Source organism: Trametes versicolor (genome assembly GCF_000271585.1).
Source record: "Trametes versicolor FP-101664 SS1 unplaced genomic scaffold TRAVEscaffold_11, whole genome shotgun sequence".
NCBI lineage: Eukaryota > Fungi > Basidiomycota > Agaricomycetes > Polyporales > Polyporaceae > Trametes > Trametes versicolor.
Window position 1 is genome coordinate 1,562,535 of NW_007360331.1, and position 25,317 is coordinate 1,587,851.

At 56.1% G+C, this 25,317-nt stretch overlaps 6 protein-coding genes across 6 annotated transcripts; 4 read left to right on the plus strand and 2 right to left on the minus strand.

Annotated features, from left to right (window-relative positions):
- Positions 1 to 3,924: 3,924 nt before the first annotated feature.
- Positions 3,925 to 5,738, minus strand: TRAVEDRAFT_51994 (uncharacterized protein; the record flags this gene model as incomplete). Its single annotated transcript, XM_008044608.1, has 5 exons — positions 3,925 to 4,000; positions 4,048 to 4,142; positions 4,197 to 4,307; positions 4,365 to 4,486; positions 5,690 to 5,738. The coding sequence occupies 5 exons, from the start codon at positions 5,736 to 5,738 to the stop codon at positions 3,925 to 3,927; spliced, it is 453 nt and encodes a 150-aa protein (XP_008042799.1).
- Positions 5,739 to 11,203: 5,465 nt separating this feature from the next.
- On the minus strand, positions 11,204 to 11,758 carry TRAVEDRAFT_101014 (uncharacterized protein; the record flags this gene model as incomplete). Its single annotated transcript, XM_008044939.1, has 2 exons — positions 11,204 to 11,614; positions 11,669 to 11,758. Coding segments are annotated over 2 exons (501 nt in total), but the record flags the coding sequence as incomplete, so codon positions are not given.
- A 2,427-nt stretch (positions 11,759 to 14,185) lies between these two features.
- On the plus strand, positions 14,186 to 17,925 carry TRAVEDRAFT_86305 (uncharacterized protein; the record flags this gene model as incomplete). Its single annotated transcript, XM_008044940.1, has 2 exons — positions 14,186 to 14,278; positions 17,812 to 17,925. Coding segments are annotated over 2 exons (207 nt in total), but the record flags the coding sequence as incomplete, so codon positions are not given.
- A 96-nt stretch (positions 17,926 to 18,021) lies between these two features.
- Positions 18,022 to 18,414, plus strand: TRAVEDRAFT_90780 (uncharacterized protein; the record flags this gene model as incomplete). Its single annotated transcript, XM_008044941.1, has 1 exon — positions 18,022 to 18,414. A coding segment is annotated over one exon (393 nt), but the record flags the coding sequence as incomplete, so codon positions are not given.
- Positions 18,415 to 24,084: 5,670 nt separating this feature from the next.
- On the plus strand, positions 24,085 to 24,723 carry TRAVEDRAFT_99594 (uncharacterized protein; the record flags this gene model as incomplete). Its single annotated transcript, XM_008044942.1, has 1 exon — positions 24,085 to 24,723. A coding segment is annotated over one exon (639 nt), but the record flags the coding sequence as incomplete, so codon positions are not given.
- A 290-nt stretch (positions 24,724 to 25,013) lies between these two features.
- TRAVEDRAFT_99994 (uncharacterized protein) lies at positions 25,014 to 25,259 on the plus strand (the record flags this gene model as incomplete). The annotated part of the gene is made up of 1 exon (XM_008044943.1): positions 25,014 to 25,259. A coding segment is annotated over one exon (246 nt), but the record flags the coding sequence as incomplete, so codon positions are not given.
- Between the last annotated feature and the right edge of the window lie 58 nt (positions 25,260 to 25,317).

Sequence of the window (25,317 nt, forward strand, 5' to 3'; positions counted from 1 at the left end):
CTGTCCTTCTGATCCCGACACATTCCTGTGCACCGTCCGCATCCCATGCTTCCTCCTCCCTTCTCTCATCTCCCCAAATCTTGATATGGCTCTCGTCTCATTCTTGGGTTCAGATCGTCATCCCGCTTTCTTACTACGTACGCATCCTCATATTCTTACTACGTACGCATCCTCATATTCTTGCAGTCCCATTCACGATCTTCTTGTTACAGTCCTCGCTTGAATTGTCTCGTCGTATACATTCCGTACGTGACAGCGGTGCAGTAGCGGCCCTCTCGTCTACGGCCCTTGTGCTAGCTCGAGTAGGCCGTGTCACCAATGTCGCTACCCGCTTTCCGAATTTTTGTTGTACCACCTACTGCGATTCCAGGCTCTCTCGTCATCCTTCTTATTTACATGTCTCTCGCACACCAGACGGCGGCCCTTCCTAAACTTTTACGCAGACTGGGTACGTGTGGAGCCGATTTTCATATATGTACAATACATGTCATACATACGACATGTCGCCTGCGGAGCTTCGTCAGACGGTGTATGCGGACCGTCGGAGGCAACGATGCGCATCTGAGTTGAGCTATACAGAGAGATGTAAGAAGACGAGCTCGGAAGGTACAGCATCGCGTGAGACATACCAGCGTTAAAAACACGACTGCACGTCCTGTGCGCGTCCTCTAAACGTCGGCCAGGATATGAGGCGCGTCGGTACCCTGAACGCAGCGCCGTAGCGCAGCTCGAGAGGTCTACGCGTGTCCCAAGAACAGCGCCGACTCTCTGCCGCCAGAGAGAGTACAATGAGAACGGATGCCTGAGAACTAGTCAGTCGTCTCGCCCGACAGAGCTGAATGTATGCGCCGACTCACTCCGTATTGTCGCACGCAGAGTAATAACCGCGGTCATGAGGACTCTGCAGCCTATAAAGCTGCGCTCGGATCGATTCAAGAAGCTATTTCCAATCAAGAAGCACGCCGTCGGACGAATGCGATCGCACACTCGATGTCAGCGTAGACGAGTGCGCGAGAGTGTTGCTTACCGCTGCGCGGTGCCCGTTGTGGTCCGAGACATGGCTTGATTTCACATAGAAGCAGTTCTGAAGGAGCTTTGGGGGTTCAATTGGCAATGCAATAGCAAGCGTAGATCAGATACAAAGGCGTACCGCGCCATGTCTGCGGGCGGATCTGCGACGCAGCTGCTACAAGCAATGTCCTTTTCCTTGTCGGTGCGCTGAGCACAGCCGTACAGGGCGAAATTACAGCCGCTGAATGCGAAGAATCTTCCATCGATCCATAATCTACGACAGATGAGCAGGATAGCGAGGTACGTACCAGGTCTTTGGGAGAGTGTGTGGATCTCGCATAGGCCCGGGGAGACCTCAGGCTAAGTGCGACGGTGGAAGGTATATTGTGAAGAGAGGTATAAATACGTCTGAAAACGTACATTCCACGTTAGTACACTCATTGGTATATCGGAGTGGTCGCAGGGGACATACCGGAAGTGTTCTGCCCAGTAGCGCCGCCGTCCGAGAAGCATCGCCCGCCAGTGTCGTTCTGGATACAGCGTTGTACGCATAGTGTTGAGGAGAATGAGGGACACGTACGCGTAAGCAGATGGCGCAGTACTGCGTTCCTGCTCCAATTGAGCATCCACGTGCCGGGAGACGCAGCTTTGATCCAGCGACGATGTCGAATATTCGCTTGAACGACACCAGGATAGGCGGAGGAGCTGTGGTGGAGCTCAAAAAGCGGAACCGCGGCTAGCTCGTCTCAGGTGAGGCGCAACAGACGCAGCTGAGAAATGTAGCGGCGGGGACGAGTGGTATGCCGTGGAAGAGACGTACGTGGTGGGAGCAACGAGCGATGACGCGCAGGCGGGCGCAGCGCAGCGAGAGAAGCACGGTCACGTGTGCGCGCGTCTCCCGCCAGGCCACGCAAGCGCCGTCGGTCGCCAACGCTCTGACCGCGACTCGATCTTCCTGCTCCTCGACGCCTCACTATAGCTCGCTCGCTGGTCTTTGTCTTGACTACGGGAACACGTCCTTTCCAGGGATTCAGATACACGCTTGAGCGGCACCGATGGCGCAGTGAACTCCCTCGCGGCTGGAGTACCGGCGTCTCGCGCGATCACTAGTACTGGGTGGATCCATCGGTACATTCACACATCCTCGTCTGCATTAATCCTGCTAATATTGCATGTGTTGCATTTCTATATGGCCTCTAGATGCGCCTACAGTCAGTTTCTCGCGCTCCGTTGTCTCCACCTCGCGGATGGGCCTGTCAAGACACCGTTCGTGGTCCCACGAGACGTAGATATATCTCCTGTTGGGCACTCTCTATCAGGCCCTTCACTCAACAAGAAGAGATCTAATTGCTCTGCGGTTTGTCGTATCTCTTCGATCGCATTGCTAACGTCGCTCTCTCTGAAGGCCCTATGTGTCACAGCCAAGCGTGCCACTTCACTACGTCTCCAATGCAAGCACAGACACGTAATGACAGTGTCTCTCCGTATGCTCCTCCACTATCTCCGCACAAACGCAGATTACACACGGCTGGATGAGCACACGCTGAACGCTACGCAACATCATGAGCCAACGACACCTCAAGCAAGGCACCTATACGCGGTTATGTGCATTTTTGGCGTGTGATTCCGGTGTTCCCTCTGGTACGTCGCTACGCTTCCATACGGTTGCTCCTGCTACGAGCTAACATCCGCGTTTTCCGCTATCTCCGACACCTGTCCGCGTCTCCTCCCTCCCGCTCTCGCGTTGGGACATGATTACAACGAAGAACAACGGTATGTATCTCCCCCGCGCATTTCCTTGCCGCATGCACGACGATAACGGAACACCCTCAAGTACTGACTTCTCTCTTGCTGACAGAGCGCAGGGCCTGCTCCCAAAATCTGCCTCCATGAACATCAAAAACGACGCCTTCATGCCAACTCGATCTCAGCTAGGAGCCTTGCGGAGGCCACCCTCGCCACACCCTCTCTCGGGCCTCAACGATCAGACGACTCCGATGTCACCCCCACAACTATCCGTCGGTGTAGGCCCGCCTGCTGCGAGGATTCGCGTGGATGACGCGCCACGGCTGAAGCACCTGTGAGTCATTAATGTATCTCGCCGACCGACTTAACGAGGCCGCGCACACATGTCCTCACAAGCAACTAGCAGGGCTGTGATCAGACCACCGACGCACTCTGTTCTGCGACTCTTCTCTGAGCATTCGTGGAGATCTTGGTGATAAATCGTATGGTAATTGTGATAGAAGTACCGTAGTGGACGGTGGACCGTGTTCATGGCTGTATGCGGGGAGCGCTGGCCGCATCGACTCGTTTCTGCTGTCCTAAGATACTTAGCTCAGAATATATTCGATACGCGTCACCGGGCATATCGTATGCATGAGTTGTAATATCGCTTCTCCGGTTGAAGCGAGCGAAGAGGTGATAGAAAAAGCAAAGGAACTCGAAGATGTAATTATATCATACAGGCGATGTATGTACGAGGCATGCGAATCGACCGTCAGCCAAAAGAAAGCGGTCCAGACGGATTCTGTGGCCCGCGCAGGCTTTTCTGGGAGCAAATAGTACGAACGCATATGGTGTCTGGAGATATGATAGCTGCTTTACGCGCGTCCTAACATGCGTTACTGCTCCCTCCAAAGACGGCGGATGCGAGCTGTCGGACACAGCCATGCTCGTATCACGCAGCGGTCCATCAGGAAGGCTAGGAACGGTTCGCAGCGTGCCTCAGGACACTACGGAGCACCCTTGATGCATGCTTCATGGGGGAACACGGCGTGGTAAGGGCGTGCCGTATGCGAGACCGTCCCCAGTGCATGTGTCCGGGATATGCTGCCCCGGGGTCATGCAGGAAGCCGAGACACACATCGGCGCCGCGAGACACCGTGATCAGTCCTGTTTCGCCATCCAGGGCTAGGCGTGTGCTTTGAGGGGTCGGCACGGGCCTTCCACTAGAGAGAGGGCCGAGGGGAAGTACCAGGGCAGAATCCTGAGAAGCTATCAGTCGTATAGATGTATTTGGAAGAAAGCGCGTACGTGCATGCGGGTTTTGGCGTTGTTGAAAGCATAGGCACAGAAGAAGTGACGCAATCTGCGGGAACTTGTAATGCAACATACGTAATGGCCGAAGCCTGAGATGCACCTCTGGTTAACATATCCGGGGCCAGACAGAGAGGACTGCTCACAGTGAAGATGTGTATGTGCCGACTACTCTTGCGAGATGTGGGTTTGACGGGTACGGCGCCCACGTGGTCAGATTCCTGGTAGGCGATGCCCTCGCTCTCGATCCTAATCATCTGTGAGCGCATCAGTCTATCTTCAACGAGTAAGAGGGAACGGTTGGGGAGACGTACATGGGTACCTGCGTCGATGAACACATTGGCGCAGTCGATGAACCACTTGGCGTCGCGCGTTCCTGCGCACTCGAGCTCCTTGACGGATGTATCGCCGCTCGTGCTCCATCGGACGTCGACCTCTTGAGCCCGGCAGTGAGCTCCATCAGAAATGCCCAGTCGTCCATGTGTTTAGGAAGAAACTTGGAGGAGATCGCGAGCACATCTAACCTGTAGCGAGAGGCATTACTGCTGAGAGAATGCGTGAGGACTAACGATCATGTGTGAACGCACCCCATGTTCGCCTTCTTGCAAGCGCTACGCTTCTTGGATATGATGGCCTTGCTATCGCCGAAGGTTGGCCAAACGCGCTTGATGAATCCTCCCGTGCTCAGGAAGCTGGGCGCAATATGCCTACCACCGCGCCGTGCAACCTGAAATAATATCTGCGCAGGCCCGTTTCCCCCGCGCGCGCGGTCTCTTCCGCGTACTCGTGCGCATCACTACGCCAGCGTCATGTTTTCCAGTGTTTGCGCAACATTTGAGGCGCGTCGGGACTGTGAGTGCGGGTGCAGGACACGACGGCGGTTGCGGTGTTGCAGCTCACGGCGTCCACGCACTTCGAAGGGGACGGCACAGGCCCTCTGCTGGCGGATGGAGTACAGCGAGGACAGGTACCTGAAATGCGGTTAGCTGTGGGGCGCGATAGAGCTGCATGAATGCGCCACTCACTCGATACGTCGCATGCCGAATGACAGTCACAGGACGCAGAAGTACGCTGCAAGCTATGATAAGGCGGTGTTCGGCCCGATCGGGGCAACGAATTCTAGTTAGGGCCAGACGAAGGAGACCGTGCTCGGAAGCAACATGCCGGACGTCGTGACATTGCCGGAACCTTCAGCTGATTTCGACTTTGGCGTGGGTTCTCTTTGGGTTCGTCTACCAGCGAAGGTACGGAGAGTTGGCAGCCGAGATGGAACGAGATTATCCAGCTGTGGGAATATAGGTGTACTACTTGATGATGCACGGCGTATTTGGGTGGATCTGCGACGCAGATGCTTTAGACGAAGGCTTCTACTTGTACGTACGTGGAGAGCGCCCCGCGACGGCGGATCCATAGCAGGAAAACGCATGGATACCATCAATATCGGGGGCCGTGGCGGGTGAGCAAGATGTTGAGGTACATACGGGAAACGTCTTCGGGAGGTGAGGGTGGAGCTCGCACACACGCAGGGAGACCTGAGAGCAATAGTGGAAAATACGCGGCGATGAGAGAACTCGTCTGAAAGAGTATCTTCCGCGTTAGAATACCCAGCTGTGTACCGCATTCGTCTCATGTGACGTACCGATGGTGTGCCGTCCAGTAGCGCCGCCCTCCGTGAGGCCATAGCCCATGGTTTCAAACTCAGCGTTGGATGCAAATTGTTGAGCTAGATGAGAAGGGTTTACTGTGGCGGGTCTATATGACTCCGTTCATATGAATAACTCGCATATCGGGATAAGAGAGAGTGGCGACTTTGTTTCAGCCACGGTGAATATTCGCCAGAACGACTGCAGGATAGGCTGAGGAGAACATGTCGAGTTCTAAAAGCGAGACCGTGGCTAGCTAGTTTATAGTGAAGCTCAAGCAGAATATGTGGTAACGGGGACGAGTGGTGCGCCGTGGAAGAGAGGTGGTGGGAGGAACGAGCGATGACGGGCGCAGGTGGGCGTAGGGCGGCGAGAGAAGCACGATCACGTGGGCGAGCTTCTCCCGCTTCGAGCGGCACCGGCGCAGTAAGCGCCGACGTCCTCACTCTCACCGCGACTCTCTTCCACGTCCTGCAAACAGTCTGCGCCTCTTCCACTGCTCTAGATCTGCATCTACCATGTGGTTACACATAAACTCTGTCAATGCAGAGGCTCCTTCAAAGCTTCACGCCCACGCGCAAAACTGGAGACCTCGCAAGTCCCCGCCTCAAGCTTCTCGTGCTATCACGCTAACCCTAGCCCCAGAACGCCCGCGTTCTGCACCAGCAGCAGAAGGTTTGCTGATCTCGCGCAGATTCTTCGAAGAGATCGACTACGTTATGCGGTGAGTACTGGTATTTTCTACTTGGCGTACCCTGACTGAACACTCGGGTCTCCGCGTTCCGATTATCTAGGATATCTTACATATGCGGAACAGAGGCTCGGTGCTGCCTGCTCTTCAGCTGTCTAGACCGACGCCGCACACCGCAGTGACTCCACGTGAGGTCCCAGCGCCGTCAACCCTCCCGCGGCTCAATACACAAGCGGGACAACGAGGTCTACACTACTTCCCGTCAAACGCAAGGGCCCATGCTCTCTACCTACCCAGATCAGCGAAACCCTGTCAGAGAATTGCGCATCGTACCGGTCCTTGAACCTAGAACACCTCACCAGCGGCAAAGAAGTGGACGATAAGACGCGTCGAGCCCCGTGAGTAGCTACTGCACTCGAACGACGACTAGCTAAATTGTTCCATTTGTGTTAGACTGACCCGGCGGCCTCGCGCTCCTCGCCTTAGTCGTGACTGACATGACGCGCGGTCTTTCGCCGTACTCTTCGGGTTGCGTCTGGCCTATACAGTGCGCTCTCGGGCTACGCTTCTCGATGTTCCACGATACGGACAGTGTACTCCAGCTCGAGGGTCCGAGTGAGTATCCGCAATGGTGGATCCCCTTCGAATCACTCTCACGCCTCGTTTTAGATCCCGTTCTGCGTCGTCTGCGTCGATATCAGTGAGCACTTGCGCGAACTCTGCTCCACCTGACGGATGAGGTTGACATCGATGCTCTCTCCTCCACGTACATCCGGCCTGCGGTAAGGGGCCCTTGCTCCCTATGACTTCCCCATCCGCTCATCCTGTATCAATACAGCCCTATGTGGTGTACAATTGCACGCCCTGTAGAGCTGAAATTGTATCTACCATTTGTGCGCTGTCTCGAGGACAAAGAGTATTGAAACAGGTTACGGCAGCAAGCGAGCGAAGCGACGGCGAGCGAAGCGTAGGCGGCACGAGATAAAGAACTGACATTCAATGGTGCTACTGAACGGAGCGTGTACGCGACGTAAATAAGGTTTCGGCGCGCTCCGAGCTATACAGCTGTCATCGGAACGCGCGGACCGTATGGGCGGCTATTTACACTTCAACAAAGAGAACAAGGATCACGCTGAAATGGGCGCACGCAGCACGTCTCCATTTCTTATGGCGCGACAATCGAGCGAGCTATGCAGCTCATCTTCAGGAGCTACACCATGTAAGTTTTTTGGAAGCTCGGTGCATACGCGGCGTTCATTTAAATGGTACGGAACATCCGCGGCGGTCACTCGCGGGCCGCTCTCTCAATGTCTGCTTCGGCCTCAGCCTTTACTCAATCTTGACCTAAATATCACGCCAAACCTCCCGCAAGAGCCCCGTGGTGGAACGTTTCGCAAACTGCCCATTTATTCCGCGCAAAACGTGCGTGTACATGGTCTTCTTTCGGATATCGTCATGACCTACGGGCCGCACTGTAACAGCTATGTGCTCCTCTTGTTTTGTCAGAAATATCGATGCAAGCCGCCTCCGGACTCTCAAGTGGAAGCGGGAACCGAGCGTCTGGTATGCGTCTAACCTACCCGGTCGTGTTGCCCTTTCCTCGAACCGAGTACCCTGTACAGTGCAGCCATGATGAAACACCGCTGACATGGGCACAGGGTGCTGATACGTCTCGGAATGCGTCATCCGTGCTCAGTGCACTCGGTAGTTGTGGGGACGCCACGGCCATATCCCGATTATAGCTATCCGTGCATATTCGAAAGGGCGTGGGGTGAACCCGAGTGGTGCATGGTCCCCCCTAGCACTAACACCCTGTACGCGACTTGTAAGTATAGCAAGGAATGCGTGTGTGAATGACGAAGCGCACCTTCCGAGGCGGCTATGAGAGCATCGAGAGCGAGCACGGCCACGCCTGCGACAATACGGCAGCATTGCGGGACGACGCAATCGCAATCCGCGACGACGAAACAGCAGTCTGAGACCAGAGCTCGGCATTCCTCAGCCTCAGAAGAGCGCTCGGGGAACTCAGGGCGGATGGGTGGTCCCGCAGCACGTCATTCTTGCATTCGAACGTGTCGAAGGCGGCTCTCCGGCATCGCGGGGATGACGCCGGGAGGCGGGGCATGAAGTTGTTCTGGAGCGTCTAGGGCTACAGCTACAGCAGAGGAGAAGTGGTGGGTACGCGGCTGCCACTAGTGATAGCCTAGACGCGCTGTCTAGCTCCCCAGGACTGCAGCTCAACGCCCCCGCACGCACAGGTTAGGAAGACATGCGAGTATAACCTCTATGCTGACACACGCATCGAGAAGCGCATCGTCCAGACCCCCAACGGTGTGGTGGCGTGTGTTCCTGAGCATTAAAGAGGTCAGACTTCGCGTACATGACATACAGAGACGAGAAGAGAGACGCACAGAGACTTCCGGTCGCGGCGCACTCCCTTCCGCATAGCGGCCCGCATACATAGTCCGAGCAGCAGCTCGCATGCCGAATTTCCCCGTTTCGAGCGTGGAAGCTTTCCTACTACTAGTCGTGCTCTTGTACACAGGGCGACGTGTTGTGGATTTGTGCGGGCACAGATCCTCGCCTGAGCGGTATTGACATAGCCCTTTCATGGGGAAAACACGATCAACGGACAGTGTATAGCTGGCGGCTTGGAGGGAAGTGACCTTATGCAGAAACGAATGACAGGTGTCTGGATCTCGACTGTGTGAGCAAACAACGCGGTGAGTGCTGACCGGAAGGGCCGGGAGGTGATGAATGTCTCCTCTCGAGCTCGTGGAGGGATGTGGGGAGCGGATGAACTCGATCCGTGGGTCGTTATGGCATGAGGACATCGTCGGAGGGCCCTTGCGGCGGCGCGAGTGTTCGGGAAGTGAGCCGGGGATATGAATCGGACAGACGAGGGCAGCCATAGGAGAGATGTTCGCCTGATCGAGTGCATGTTGGTGCGCACCTATGTATGATCGTTGCATGCATACGAAGGACGAAGGAGGAGATTGGCGAAGAGAAGGAGCGGCACTGGACAGGGAGAACGAACCACAGTGGAAGTCGAGAGGTGGATGAAGCCTACGAGACACCGTCGAGAGGAGACCCAGCGTGTGCACCGTGTGAGCGGTACCGGTCCCCTGGATCGCGACCAGCACCGAAAGTATCATCAACACCGGAATGTGCGGACGGGACTGTGGCGCCTTCGACAGTGGCGACCTCCGTCGCTGTTGGCTCAGCAGGGACTGTCTCAGGAGATCTTCTGGAGGTGCAAGAAAGCTCGTGAGCGACTCGTATCTGAGTAGAGAGATGTAGTACTGACGGCGTCTCAGATTTGCATTTCACACGGACGATGGTTTCCATAAATGTGCGTGCGTGCTTTTGAATCCCCTCCACATAGTCATCGTCGACATAGCCGGAGGCCGATGCGAGTCTCTCCATCAAGCGTAGAATGTCTGGCAAGAGATCGTCCGGAATGCACTCTTCCACATGTGCTGGATCGAAGTAGCGAAGCGTCCGCATAAGATCGTCGAGATGTGTCGACACTATCACGGTCCGCACCTTGTCCTCCGCGAAGAGTTCCAGCAGCGTGCGCGTCAGCTCGGCGAGAACGTCCCGCGCGTAGGTACGAACGGTGTCGAGGTCGTCGGCAGGCAGGGAAGATGCTAAGGCTGGATCGGCGCACCCCAAGAAATGGTCGATACTTTTGATGAAGCCCGTATGAGCGTCCTTCGCGTCGTCCGAAGACGCCGAGGCGAGGCGGGCCTGCTTGAGGCGAACCTGGCAATATGCGCCGGTAACGGCTGTTCAGGAAGCGGATCAGTTTACGCAGAGTTCCACAAGGAGAAATTGTCACACCTGGCAGCAGTACATTCGTCAGAGGTTGCTCGCGCCGCACGGCATTGTAGATCAAGGACGACCTCTTCAGTGTGAGACGACCCTGGTCGATGAACGCTGCCTTGAAGGAAGCCCCTGCAGCCTCTAGGTGGTCCGAGATAGCATCGCAAGCAGCTGTCGCCCATTCTGCGTCGGCCGCCCGCATACCGGACGCCCACAATCCGAATCCGAAGTAGACGCCTAATGCAGCCGCTTCGTCGTCCGACAGAGGCGATTGATCCCCAAGCAGCACGCAAAGGATGACGTGCAGCCATAGCAGCTGCTGCTGGTTCCTCCACCCCAGGGGACCGCTGTCCAAGTCCGCCGCAGGACCGAAGTTCTCTCGGACGGATGTGTGAAGCTTCCGGAAGTAGTCAACGACGTCCTGATGGTAGCAGTCCATGAGGCACACGGACGCGGCAGAGAGGGCGTCGGGGTGCAAGGTCGCGCTGTATGCCTCCAGGAGGATTTGCTTGTCCAATTCGTGCGCGAGTTCGTCGATGGCCGATCGTTCTCGCCCCTGCCATGTCTGTTTGCGGGCTCTCCAGGTTTCTGGTGGCGAGGGTAACTCGCTCAATCGTCGAGCTGCAGCCCGCATCTTGCGCCACAACACTTTCCAGTAGACTAGTGATGCATACGAGCGGAGACATTGGCACAAGATGGACAGCATATGCGGTGCGATGGTGAGGAACGCTGCAACATCGCGACGGCGCCGTGATATCGAGAGACACACCCAGAATGCAAAGCACTTCGGCTGCCAAAGAGCGTAGAGGGTGCGAATGTGGGGCGAAAGATAGGCGCATTTGTGATCGAAGAGAGGGAGCAGCGTGGTGACAGCGGTGAAGGCGGCAAGGAGCCCCACGAGCGTCGACGCGACGGCGGCGACGGTGCTGTGTAGGTTCCAGAGAAGGACGAGCAGCCCAGAGAGAAATAAGGCGAGGGACAGCTGGAGCAGAATGGGGATAGTACCGACGACATCCTCTACGTGCCATCTTTGCAGGTTATGCAAGCGATACTGGCGCACCCGGGCGATAGGACGGGAGGTCCCGGAAACACCGCTGCCGTACTCATTCAGCCATTGTTTGACCATGATGCCTACGGAGGCTGAGGTCAGGCTGAGTATGAGTCCCGAGAACCACAGCGCGTTGAGCCAGACGGCCCAACGCGGGGCAGGGGGCGGGGTGTTTGCGTTCGTGAGGCTGGAGTTCGACGGCTGAGTGGAATTGACGAATGGAGGATTGATCGAAAAGCTATCAAGCTGCGAGGAGATCCGTTGTAGAACAGCGATGGATGGATCGGGCGCTGCGGGCTGGAGGAGAAGGTACGACTGTACGTTGAAAGCGGTAAGGATGGCGGAGAATAAGCCCGCCTGGAAGATGATAAACCACTTAATGAAATAGGCGTAGACCGGTGAAATACATACAAAGACGAGATAGGTATCAATCTCCTTGTTCCATCGGGCGATCATGTCGTCGCTGTAGCTCTGAACCATTCCCGCTGCATCCGTCCATGCATTGGTCTTTTGCTCTTCCGTGTACACGTTATATTTCTTGGAGCACACGTCCTAGATGGCAATTAGACTGCATTCATCACGAGATACTGATAACACACCCATATAGGCACGGTTTCCGGGATTGCAGGACGTGTATATGCCGCTTGTACGTCCTCCTTCCCATTCTTCCGAAGGGGATTCTTCACCTCTACCCGAGACGGCGCCGGGTTGGCAGAGCTGACTGAGAACGGCTGAGCGAGTTCGCCAACAGACACCGAGTTTGATTCGTGAGCCATAGACGTCAAGACAAAACACTCAGAAGCCAAGCCTGGTGTGCGCGGGTGAGGCAGAGGAGGAGTGCGCAGGTTGTGCGCGCTGTCGCGAAGCGTCAGCTGCGGCCTTTCCCGGCTTTTGGCTTTCCGGTCCGGTCCGTGCGGAATCGCGTATGGGCGTCTCTTCGTTGCCTCACTTACACCGCGATCGCGACTGGCAGCAATATCGCTCACACCATGCTCTTGCTCTCGTCTCCATACATCCTTGGTCTATAACTTATCGTGGAAGGGGTAACATCTGCATGCAATGAGCCCTAGTCAGAAGGGCCACGGCGTTATCCCTGCCCAGTGATCTTCTCTCCCCATTTGTCTTGCCTCGGTACCTGACCACATCTTCTGCACACTCTGGTTTTACTTATGAGGACTTTTCTTTCGTTCCTCGCGTCTTCTATGCGGTTTGGTTAAAGCATTAGATCTCCAAATGCAACCCAACGCCGTGAAGTGCATACTCGGGATGATATGTAATCGCCCAGGTACGTCCCCGTTCAAAAGCGTGCAATGCATCGGCGGAGCGCTCTGCTAACACAATATACTCATTTCGCTTCCGAAAAGGCCCAATGGTCCTTACATCTGGATCTGGACCTTATCGTTCGACGCTCTCGGTGACCCCGGCGACCTAAATATTGACGTTCACATTTCGATATGAGCTGGTCTCAGGTTTTTCATCCGAACGCAAGCCACATGTACGAGACCTTGACATTTTTCGTAGCCTCCATTGCCACCTCTGGCGACGCCTCTTAAAACGTGCACACGACGTTGCACTATGCACCTGTGAAGATAAGTGCCTCGACCCGCTCGCAGAATCAGCTTTCTCTTTTCTACTCGTGGTGAGTCCTCGCCCCCAGCCTCAGTCTCGCCCGGTTTTGCTCCTGTATACCTGTGGATTGATTTCACGACGTTATTTAGACCTTCGTCGTGATGTGATATCTTTTCTGATTGTGAATGTCATCGCCGACTTGCCTTCTTCGAGCCCACGCCGCATGCCTCAGTGCTCGGAGGAGGACGGTGTGGTTACTAGGTTCGTAACTTGGAAGTCACCTCACGCGCACCCCCGTCTGACACGTCTGACATCCTGTGCATAGACACGAGTCCCAGCACCTCGACTCCGCAATCTGTCGCAAGCCCTATACGCATGTCAAGCGAAAGTCTGTGCTGCACTGACTGGCAATTCCGATGCACTATGCGTCGGCCAGCATATTCGTCAGATCGATACCCGTCTTCAGTACCCCCATCGGCGCGTTTGTCAAACGTATTCCCCGTCGTCCCGGGAGGCACAGTTCAGGCGTTCGAGGCGCCTATTGAACACACTGCGTTTGCCTCGAACAGCGAACTCGTCCTCTACATGCAATTTGCCCCCACGGGCATGCCCTCTACGTCGCCTGATGAAGGCGCATTTTCGCGCTGACCAGCAGATTCCGGGCAGCACTAGCGCGCACGCGTCGCAACAAGACATGTTCCGCCGCGGTACGGATCCGATGTCAGTGCTGGCAACGCATCGATGCAGAAGCACCGCCTCTGTTCACGGCGGCCTGTCATAGTCAGGATTTGGAGAGCGTCTTTTGGGCTCAATAAGGTAGCAGGATCTGTTTGGGCTAAACCCTAAACTGACGTCTGTCATAGAACCGGAGAAGGGCCATTTGCAGTGCCATACCCGCTGTGCCACTCACCTCTTCCTCTAGGCTTTCAATATTTCGACCCTCCACGAACTACGCCCCTCTCTCCCGGGACTCGAACTAATCTTGCCTTACACATCCTTCACCTAAACACCCGCTTCTACATGTCCCAGCTTCGCACACCGGATTCTCCCTCGTCTGGTACGTTGACCCAAACGCCCGTACTGAGTGACCCGGGACCATCCGGAGGAGTACCCCTTGCCGGCGCAGAGCAATGCACGCTTGTGAGCATGTTGTCTAACTCTGCCTAACACCATCTAAGAACTTTTACTCATAGCACGAGCATTCGGTAGAAGGACGTGCGACATCGAACTCCCCTGAAATCCCTGCTAAAGCATCCCTCTGGGTACGTTTGAGGCTATGCGGCGGTCTCTGTCTGACAGATGAATATGTAGGATGTGGACGACAAGCGAGACGAAGTATACACCCAGGCGGAGAAGACAGAAGCATGGACAAGTGCGGCACGGATGGTGGAAATGTATAGCGAAGAAATGATAAAGCGTTGGAAAGAGGAGATAGACACATACCTAGTCTTCGTAAGTGTTCGAGCAACTCCACGACTAACAATCACTCGGTTGACCAAGCCATGCTCTTGAAGGCGGGACTATTCTCGGCTGTCCTCACCACATTCAACGTGCAGTCGTACCTCCTACTTCAACCAGCTGCGCCCGATCCCTCGATTGCCGTCTTGCGGCAGATCGCTTCGCAACTTGCGAGCTTGTCTATCAACTCCCCACTCGTCAACACCACCACCACTCAGACTTCCGGTAGCGGCAACTCCAATTCGAATACCCCACCCGTTGTGCCGCGATGGGCGGTCTGGCTCAACGCCTTGTGGTTCTCCGGCCTTATCCTCAGCCTGACGTCTGCCTCCGTAGGCATCATGGTCAAACAACGGCTGAACGAGTACAGCAGCGGTGTTTCCGGGTCTTCTCGTCCCGCTGCACGGGTGCGCCAGTATCGTTTGAACAACCTCCGAACCTGGCGCGTCGAGGACATCGTCGGAACGATTCCAATCTTGCTCCAACTCGCCCTCGCTCTGTTCCTCGCCGGAATTCTCATTCTCCTCTGGAACCTGCACGCCACTGTTGCGGCCATCGCGTCGACCCTCGTGGGACTCCTTGCGGTCTTCACCGCCGTTACTACGCTTCTACCCCTGGTCAACCCCAAGTGCTCGTACCTCACTCCACAGGTACGCGCGCTCAACTCCGTGTGGCAACCAAGGCGATTCATGTACGGGGTATGTAACTCATTGTCCACGTACTGTCGCACGTCCGCCAACATCCTCAGTACGCTCGGGTCCACCATTCTTCCCTCCTTGGAATCACGTCTTCATCAACGCTGCGTGTGGTTTCCCCGGGCCATACGGAGTGCTATACAAGGGACGGGGTCTGCTTTTTCTCGTCTAGAGTGCGCCATTCAGCGGCTAGAGACTTGGAAAGCGCACAAGCAGACCTGGCGGGGACGGGAGCGGTCGGACATCGACAGGCACGCAGGCGGTTTGGACGTCCAAATCCTCGTCGAGGCCTACAGCTCTACCCTACACCCCGATGCTCTTTCCGCTGCCACCGTGTGTCTCATGGACTTCCACTACCGGGACGTCGTCGACTACTTCCGCAAGCTCCACAAGTGCGCCCGGGAGCACTTCGGCGCTGCCGCGGACTCCGAGGACGGTCCCCTGGGATATGGGAACCAGCAGCGGCTGTTGTGGCTCACGATAATCCTGTGCACACCTCTGGCAGACGACTCGCCTCTATCGGACGACGAGGCGGCCGCCTTGGGTGTCTATTTCCGATGTAGCTTGTGGCCGTCCAGTATGAAGGCCGCCGACGCGGAATGGGCGGTGTCGAGTTGCAATGCCCTGATGGACCATCTCGAGGGCGAAGGGCCTCGGAGCCGGGACGTCAGATCCATTGACCAGGTTCGACTGCGATGGATGCGAGGTCAGCTGATTCGCAGCGCTATGCGTCGCGAGCAACCTCTGGAAAGCGTCTTGTTACCAGGTAATATCATTCATTCTCGCCGAGTCCTGCATGTACTGATCTGTAACCTGACTGGCAGGCGTCACTGGGCTGTATCGTCAGGTTCGCCTGAAGCACTCGTATTTGGGACGGACGCCCTCGGACGACGCGAAGGCCGCTCATGCGAGCTTTCTGCAGAGCGTCGATCACTTCCTGGATTGCGCCCACCACGTTTTCGCATCAGCTCTCCCCTCCGAACGACTGGAGACGGTTCGCGCTTACACGCGCGATGTCCTCGCTGCGCTGACTCGCACTATGCTGAAGTTGTTTGCTGAAGATAGCGTGAAGACGATCATAGAGTCGACGCATCTAGACGACATCATGCGGAAGCTTCGCCGTCTCGACGATTCTCGCTTGGAAGAAGACATCGCGGACGATCTCGTTCCGGACATGTTGCACTTAGCAGGGATACTTCAAAGGGCCTCCGGCTACACCAGCAACGACTGGGTGAACCAGATCCAGGCGTCTGCGCGGGCGTTCAAAGAAAACATCATTCGTGTCAAGAACAGACCTGGAACGACGTATGTATTCGTCTATCACTTCTACCTAGGCAACCTTGCTTATGATATTTACCTCAGAATGGGTGCGGCAGCGTCTGAGAGTGTGTTCCGTGCACCCTGCGGTTGAGGTATTTGCCGACAATCCACATGACACTTCTCCGTACATCAAAGCACTCTCGTATTCCTGTGCATCCTCCCTTCGAGTCAGAATCACGACTTCCGGAGACGCAAGCGCTTGTTTCTAAACGTCAGAATGTGAATGCTAGCTGCTTAAATCATGGTACATGGTACATGACACATGCACTATACTGTAGACTCCGCATCCGGCACAAGTACCCAGTCCTGTGAAGAGAAAGACTGCCGCACATCATGCGGCGGTCATGGTTTTCTCGCGGCCAGCACCGGGAAGGCTAAGTGCTGTGTGTTTTTTGGATGGAGATACACAATGCGGGGACATCGTGGCTGTATGGGATCGGCGAGGCAGGCAGTACTGCAACCAGTGCGGGTCTTTGCCGCGAAACTTGCAAGTGTTGTTTCCGTTACGCGGTGATGTGGAGTTTGCCAACACGTTGTTCTCCGCCCTTCCAGCTACATAGCGAACATCTGTGTCGCCAGCCGTACCAGACGGCCGCGCAGCCTAGCGCCAAGTGGCTCGTGGGCTGCGCGTTCAATGCCCGTGTCTCCCAAGGCCGTGGTTATTGCGAGGCCAGGGCACGTATACGGGACAGCCGTCCACTATAGCTCATCCTACCCGAAGGACGCGGTAGGTGGGCGGTAGGTGTGAGTCTGGGCCACGAATAGAACCTGCACAAGACCAAAACATACCATTTAGTTTCATACAGTGCGCATCACGGTGGAAACGCCGAAGAATAGAGCGTCTGCACTCGTCGTGGTGGACTGAACCCTAAGCTGGGCGTCTTGTATAGAAGCCGAGGACACGAGGAGAGGGGCCACCTCCAGCGCTCGCCTTCTCGCCCCATATGCCAGTGTCTTTCAGCATATCCCTCGTAACGTTCTCCCCAAATCTCCCGTCGCCACACGTACTGCATCTCGATGTCTGAGCACCACGGATCGGACCCACTCTCAATCGAAGGACCATCTCAGCCGCTCCCGGCGCACGACCCCGTGACTTCCGAAGGAGAGCTCCCCGCAGGAGCAGAACGACGCGAGACCGTTAGTACCTTGGCTCGTGCTCGCTCTGGCGGTATCTAACGAGTCCATCCCTGTAGAAGGATGTACCTGAAGTGGAGAAGACGGGACAGACCCGCCCGAAGATTCCTCCTCAAGTTTCTTTCGGTGTACGTGCTCCATACTGTTTATTTGCACTCTCCTAACAACCGTCTAGGATATGTGTTGGAAAAGAGACGAAGTATACGCACAAGATGAAAAGACGAAGGCGTGGTCAGATGCTGCGGGGATGGTTCAGACATATAGCGACGAGATGATTAAGAGATGGAAAGAGGAGATTGACACTTACCTCGTATTCGTACGTCGTCGTAGCATCGCCTCGCATGAGTCGACATTATTAAGCAAGGAGCACTCTCATAGGCGGGTCTGTTTTCTGCCGTCCTCACCACGTTCAACGTGCAATCGTACCTCCTACTCCAGCCCGCTGCCCCCGATCCCTCCATCGCTGTGTTGCAGCAGATCTCCTCCCAACTCGCGAGCTTCTCAAACCAGCCTCCATTCGTCAACTCGACTCAACCTCCGAGTACCACCCGCACAATTGTGAACACCCCTCCTCCTGTCCCGCGCTGGGCCGTCTGGCTCAACGCCCTGTGGTTCTCCGGCCTCATCCTCAGCCTGTCCTCCGCGTCGGTAGGCATCATGGTCAAGCAGTGGCTCAACGAGTACAGCAGCGGCGCCTCGGGGACCTCCCGTCCGGTTGCGCGGGTGCGCCAGTATCGCCTTAACAACCTTCGAACGTGGCGCGTCGACGACATTATTGGTGTCATCCCCATTCTTCTTCAGCTTGCCCTGGCACTTTTCCTCTCCGGAATGCTCATCCTCCTCTGGACGCTCCACGAGACCGTTGCTGCCATCGCATCCACTCTCGTTGGCCTTCTTGCCATCTTCACCGTGGTCACCACGATTCTCCCCCTCTTCAACCACAAGTGCTCCTACCTCACCCCCCAAATCCGTGCAGTCAACGCCGCTTGGCAGCCAAAGCGATACACCTACTGGGTCTGTGATACAATGTTTCGTAAGCGCCACGGTGTGACCGCGATCCTCACGTACACACGACACAAACTATCCACTTTCTGTCAGCGCATTCGCGTGTACGTCTCGTTAGATCACTGGAGATCTCTGTGGCATCGGACACGGGAAACGACTCAACAACTGAGGTCTATATCCTTCCCACCAGAGGCTTGGAAAGAGAGCAAGAAGACATGGCAAGGGCGGGAGCGGTCCGAAATCCACAGCCTCGCACGTGGCCTGGACATACAAACCCTCGTCGAGGCGTACAGCACCACTCTATCCCCGGACGCCCTCTCTGCCGCCTCCGTGTGCCTCATGGACTTCCGCTCTGACGAAGTCGTCGACTACTTCCAACAGCTGCACAAATCGGCCCGAGAGCACTTCGGCCCTGCGGCGGACTCGGGGGACGGTCCTCTCGGGTACGGCAATCAACAGCAGCTGCTATGGATTCAAATCATCTTGTGCATACTTTGGTGGCCTTTTCGGCCTCTGTCGGACGACGAAGCGGCTGCCCTAGGTGTCTACTTCGGTTATGGATCGTGGTCGTCCAGTCTGTCCGGTAACACCTTGTCAGGATATGACATCAGTACATGTAGTGCTCCGGGAGGACGGATGATCTCACCTGGCAGCAAGACGTTCGTTAGGGGTTTCTCGAGACCCATAGCGCCCCCAATCAGGTATACTCTCTGGATTCCAAGCCGTTGTTTGTCGCGGAGCTAGACTCGACGCGACCAGGCAACGCCTACAACAAAGAAACTAATACGATCTAACCCAAGGGCGGCGAGCGCGAAGGCTTGCTAACGCCGAGCGTAGACTTTCAAGTCAAATCTAGCCCAAGGACCAAGTTAATATTATGCTGACTAAGAGAATACAAAGGACGGCTTACCTAGCCCAAGGACCAAGAGGTCAAGATGAGGGCTAGGGTCGCTACAGGTGGGGTTTATATACTGAGTCAGGGGAGCCAAACATGTACAAACGTAAAGGTGGTCTGTGCGCACATTAGTGCCAGTCTGCAGGTGGGGGTCAGGTGACTGGTCACATGCTTCTAACTACTGGTTCTAAGTCTAAGTGTCGTACGAATGGCCGTAGAAAAATAAGGAAAAATGCGGAAAAATATAGGGGTCTCGTCGTCTCCACGACATTGTTGGTCAGTGAACTTCAGCTTAGAAAAAGGACCCTCGGACTCGAAGTGGTCGGAAATAGCATTGCAAGTAGACAGTGCCCATTCTGCGTCGGCCGCCTGGCATACCGCCAGGTTCGCCTCAAGCAGTTGCACCTTGCGGAGGCGCGTTCGAACGACACGAAGGACGCTCATAAGAGGTACCTGCAAAGTGTCGCCAACTTCCTGGTGTGCGCCAATTACGCCTTGAAATCATCCCTCCCCGCCAAGGACCTGGAGCCCGTTCGTGCCTACACGGGGGACGTTCTTGCAGAGCTGACTCACGTTCTGCTCCAAATCTTCGCTGCAGACAAGACCCAATTCGTTCAGACCACAGTTGATGCAAGGGATCTCTTGGACATCATGGAAATACTCGCTAGCCACGTCTCTGACGGTGTACTGCAATGCATATCTGACGACCTCCGCAAGGACATTTTGCGCATGACCGACACACTCGCCAAGACCCATGACTATGACAACAACATTCGGGGGAGCTATATACCCGGCTGGTCCCGCAAGCTGAAAGCCAAAATCATTCGCCTCAAAGGCGAGCTGGACGTTGAGTATGTACTCATCCATGCCTCTGCATATTGGGTAGCTTCTAAGTGGCTTTATTATCGATCTAGAACAAAACTTGGTGGATCATCTGCCGGCCCTTCGGGGACGGGGGCGGCAGCGTCTTCGAACCTTGCGGTCTCGCCAAACAGCGCCGTCGCAGACAGTCTTTCCGATGCAGTCGCCGATCAAGGGGACCGTTTGCAAGAGCCCCATACGTCTTCCCAGGAGACGAGTTCCTCATAGGCCTTCTTCCTCAAGCGGCTCCCGCACCCGTACGCTGACTCAAGCACGTAGGATGTAGACCCGCCTACGCCGTGTTCTCGGTCCTTTTTTGCTACTCTGATGTCTCTCCTCCGTCGGTGCCCTCGTATGTGGTACGCTCTACGCCGCGGCGAAGCCTATAAGGATGCGGTCGCATCACATCATTCACTCACTGGTGATACCGGTGTCCTTTTCCGACATATCTCTCCTGTTTGCGCGAACACGCTCCACCGAAACACTCCAACGCACCCAATCGCACTTCGTCGACATCCTTCGATTCCCCTAAAATGCTCCCCTTCGAAATCATCCACCATCTTGAAGCCGTCTCTTCTCGCTGTCTACCCTGTTCAAGACCACAGCGACGTCATCGCTCGAGTCTCTAAATGATTGATGAAGCGGTCCAATACAACTCGCGGATATCCCGTCCTGCTTACTCGAAGACGCCATCGCCCGGGCCCTCACATGTGCTCAAAATGTTCCATATCTCCCCGAAAAATTCGCCTTCATGGGCTTCCGACGCCGCTCACTCAACCCGTCTTCCCCCATCGATAACCATCCCATTTTCATTCCACGATCGACCACCAGCGTTGCGCACACATCCGCTCTCTCGGCCCTTCTGATCCCTACACGCCGCCGCGCACCGCTAGCGTCCCATGCTTCCTCCCCTCTCGATATGCCCTTCTTCTCTCTCTCGGGTTCCGCCTCCACACCTTCTTGGAGTTTCATTCACGATTTATATATCCCAGTCCCCACTTGCTCCGCCTCGCTGTATACATTCCGCAGTTTTTGACAATTGTACGATATCTGCCCTGTCGTCGATTATTCCGTGCTAGTTTGAGTATGCCGTGTCACTGATATCGTTACCCGATTTCCGAGCTTCTTGCTGTACTATTTACTCGATTTGTCCACCTCATCCACGCACCTCTGGCGCAACAAGAGACCCTTCTGTTATCGTCCCCGAGATCGAGTACGAGCGGAACCGATCTTGATATATGTACAATACTTGCCAAGCATACAAGGTTTTACCTGCAACGCTTCCTCGGACAGTGTATGCGGACCGTCGGAGGCGGCGATGCGCGTCCGACTTGAGCTATACAGAGAGATGTAAGGAGACGAGCTCGTAAGGTACTGCATCGCGTGAGACATACCAGCGTTAAAAACACGACTGCACGTCCTATGCGCGTCCTGCAAACGTGGTCCCCTCTCTCGGGGAGGATATGAGGTGCGTCGGTGCCCTGAACGCGGGTGCCGAACGCAATTGCGGGCGCCGTAGGGCAGCTCGAGAAGTCTACGCGCTTCCCAGGACAGCGCCGACTCCCTCCAGCCAGAGGGAGCACAGCGGGAATGGATGCCTGAGAACTAGTCAGTCGTCTCGCCGATAGAGCTAAAGGTATGTGCCGACTCACACAGTATCGTCGCAGGTAGAGTAATGTCCGCGGTCATAAGTACTCGGCAACCTATAAAGCTGCGCTCAGATTGATTCAAGGAGCTATTTTCAGTCAAGAATCACGCCGTCGGACTGATGCGATCGTATACTCGATGTCAGCATAGACGAGTGCGCGAGAGTAATGCCTACCGCTGCGCGGTGACCGTTTTGGCCGAGGATATTGCTTGATTTCAGATAGAAGCGGTTTTGCGAGAGCTTTGGCGGATTAGTTGTCAATGCAACACGAGCTTAGAGATACATAGGCGTACCGCGCCATGTGTGCGGGCAGATCTGCGACGCAGCATGTCCTATTCCTTGTCAACGTGCTGAGCACAGCCGTGCAGGGCGGATTTACAGCCGTTATATGCGAAAAATAGGCCATCGAGCCAAAATCCATGACGGACGAACAGAATAGCGAGGTATGTACCAGGTCTTTGGGAGAGTGTAGATCTCGCATAGGCCCGATGTAACCTCAGGTTGAGAGCGATGGTGATATATTGCGAGGGCAGAAATATGTCTAGCAAAGTATATTCCACGTCAGTCCACCCAGTGGTAAATCAAAGTGGTTGCAGGGGACGTACCGGAAGTGTTCTGCCCAGTAGCGCCACCAGTGTCATTCTGAATCCGGCGTTGTACGCATAGTGCTGAGCAATATGAGGGATGCGTACGTGTAATCAGATGGGGCAGTGTGTTCCCGCTCTCATTGAGCATCCGCGTACCGGGAGACGCAGCTTTGTTCCGGCTACGATGCCGAATATTCGCTTGAACGACGCCAGGGTAGGCGGAGGAGCTGTTGTCGAGCTCAGACAGCCGGACCGTGGCTAGCTAGTCTGAAGTGAGGCAAAACAGACGCAGCTGAGAGATGTAGCGGCGGGGACGAGTGGTTCGACTTGGTGAGAGCAACGAGCGATGACGCACAGGCGGGCGTAGGGTGGCAAGAGAAGCACGGTCACGTGGGCGCGCTTCTCCCGCTCTGAGCGGCGCCGGCGCAGTAAGCGCTGGCCTCCTCGTCTGCTCTTACCGCGAACCGCTGCGCCACGTCTCTCCTTCTCTCCTCGAATGCATCCAACCGCAGCCTCTGAATATCGCCCAGGCAATTCAGCCTGCGCCTACTCGATACTTGGGACCGCATCTTGCCCTACCAAACTCGAACTGCGAATTGGGACTCGGAGGATCTTCAACTCCCGGGCTGACGCTCCTTGATCTCTTACCACCACCTCTGGCGACTTTCCCACGCTCTGCAGCCAATCAGAGCGGGCGACAGAGGGTGCGGTCATAGACACTTCGACTACCTGACATCTAGGCGACCTTACGTACTGGGACTCTCTCGGTATCTACTGGTACGATGACGCCACCGCAGCAGACGCGCCAAATCACGCTCGCTGGGCAACCGCGGTCGAGCAGCGTCGGGCAGCGACAAGGAACAGGCGCCGGCGCGAAAAAACCGACGGCGACGAGCTCACTGGCTTTCTACAAAGAGCAAAAGGCCAACGTGATGGACCTCGAGGCAGCAGTCGCTCTGCTGGAAGAACACGGTTTGATCCCGCCGATGGAGATGCCCAACGGCATTGCGCTCATATCCGGGATGGGCCAGCTGGCGATGAGCACTGGGAGTGCGACGGTCGTCGAGGGGCTGATTGCCTTTGCGGTCTATGCTAAGGCGGTCCTAGAAGAGCGGGTGAGTATCGCAATCAGTGAAGAGGTCATGGCCAAGGTGCAGGACCAGGTGCAGGAGGCTGTGAAGGCGGCAGTTGCAGAGGCGGGGGTGCCGGTGGACTCGAGTGCTGAGGCGGTTAGAGCTAGTGAGGGGCTGGCGAGCATGGGGACCCGGCTGGAGGCGGGGCTGGCGAGGCTCGAGACGAGGTGCGAGCAGATGGAGGAGGTCGCGAGACGCCCGGGCGGAACATTTGCAGAAGTGGCGGCGGCGGCGTCGGCGCGCACGCTGGGGGCACCCGCTCCTGGCAGCGCGCCGATGCCACGCGGCCCGATGGCTCGTGCGGTAGAGCGGGCGAAGTTGAGGGCCCGTCAAGTTTTGGTGGACGAGGTGGCGCTCGGTGACAGTGAAGGGGAGCGCATCAAAGAGGATGCGGTCGTCTTGAAGGCCAACATGGCACTCGCCATGCTGACGGAGGAGGGTGATGTACCCCCTAAAGGGGCAGGAGTTGTGGCTGCCACCATCCTCCGCAATGGCGGTGTGGTTCTCGAGTTTGGGACGCAGGAGGGGGCCGACTGGGTCCGGGAGACGAAGGACCGGTCGGCGGCCTTCGCGAGCAAGATGGGCGCGACGGCGGCGGTCAAGGCGAGACAGTACAAAGTGGTGGCAGAGTTCACGCCCGTTCGATTCAACCCGGACGACGCGGCCGCTCTTGCAGCGATTGAGGAGCGCGCGCAGCTCCCTGCGGGGTCCATAGTGTATGCGAGGTGGATCAAGCCGATCTCCAAGCGCCAGCATGGGCAGCAGGTGGCCCATGCGATGATTACCATGAGCTCAAGTGAGGGGGCGAACCGGGCGATTGCAAATGGCTTGATCATTGCGGGAAAGAAGGTCGGCGTATGCCGCTGCCTCCTGGAACCACTTCGGTGCGCGAAATGCCACCGGTTCGAGCCCGTCCATCTCGCGCGCGACTGCACGCAAGCCGAGGAATGCTGTGGAACATGCGGGGATGACTCGCACCCGACTCGTGACTGTCAGGTGACTGACGAGGAAAAGTACCGGTGCATTAACTGCAAGCGTTTCGGCCACGCTACGTGGTCCCGCCACTGCCCTACTTTCCTTGCACAGGTCCAGAAAATGCAGAAGAGGCAGCCCGACCACTGCTTCCGTTTCTTCCCAACGGAGGACCCGAACGCCTGGGAGGTCGAGCAGAGCTTCCAGGACTCAGTTCCGGGCACGACGGGGAGACAGCAAGACGACGGTTGGAACATGGTCGGGCGGCGGGGTGCGCACACCGCCGCCCATACGCAGCAGCTGAGTCCTCGCGGATTGCGCCAGGGACGTCTGGATGACCACTTTACGCTCGCAGAACACATGCCCACTGAGTTCTTCCAATGAACGGTACACCAATAACCAACATAAGGATATGGCAACAGAATCTCAACAAATCGGCGGACGCGACCTCGGACCTTCTTCACTCGGCGTTACCCACTAACTTTGACATCATAGCCCTTCAAGAGCCATATATCGACCATCTCGGCCTCACTAGGGCGACTAACCACTGGTCTGTTGTATACCCGACTGGACACCATGACGCAAAAGAGCGCACACGGTCGATCATTCTCGTCAGCACACGCCTATCGACAGGCTCGTGGACTCCCGTCTCCATTCCTTCTCCTGACCTCACTGCTATATCTATTAAATCTGGCGACACACACATCCACTTGCTCAATCTATATGTTGACGGCGAACATGATGCTACACTTCACGCGGCTGCTCGGGCGACTACGAAGCTGC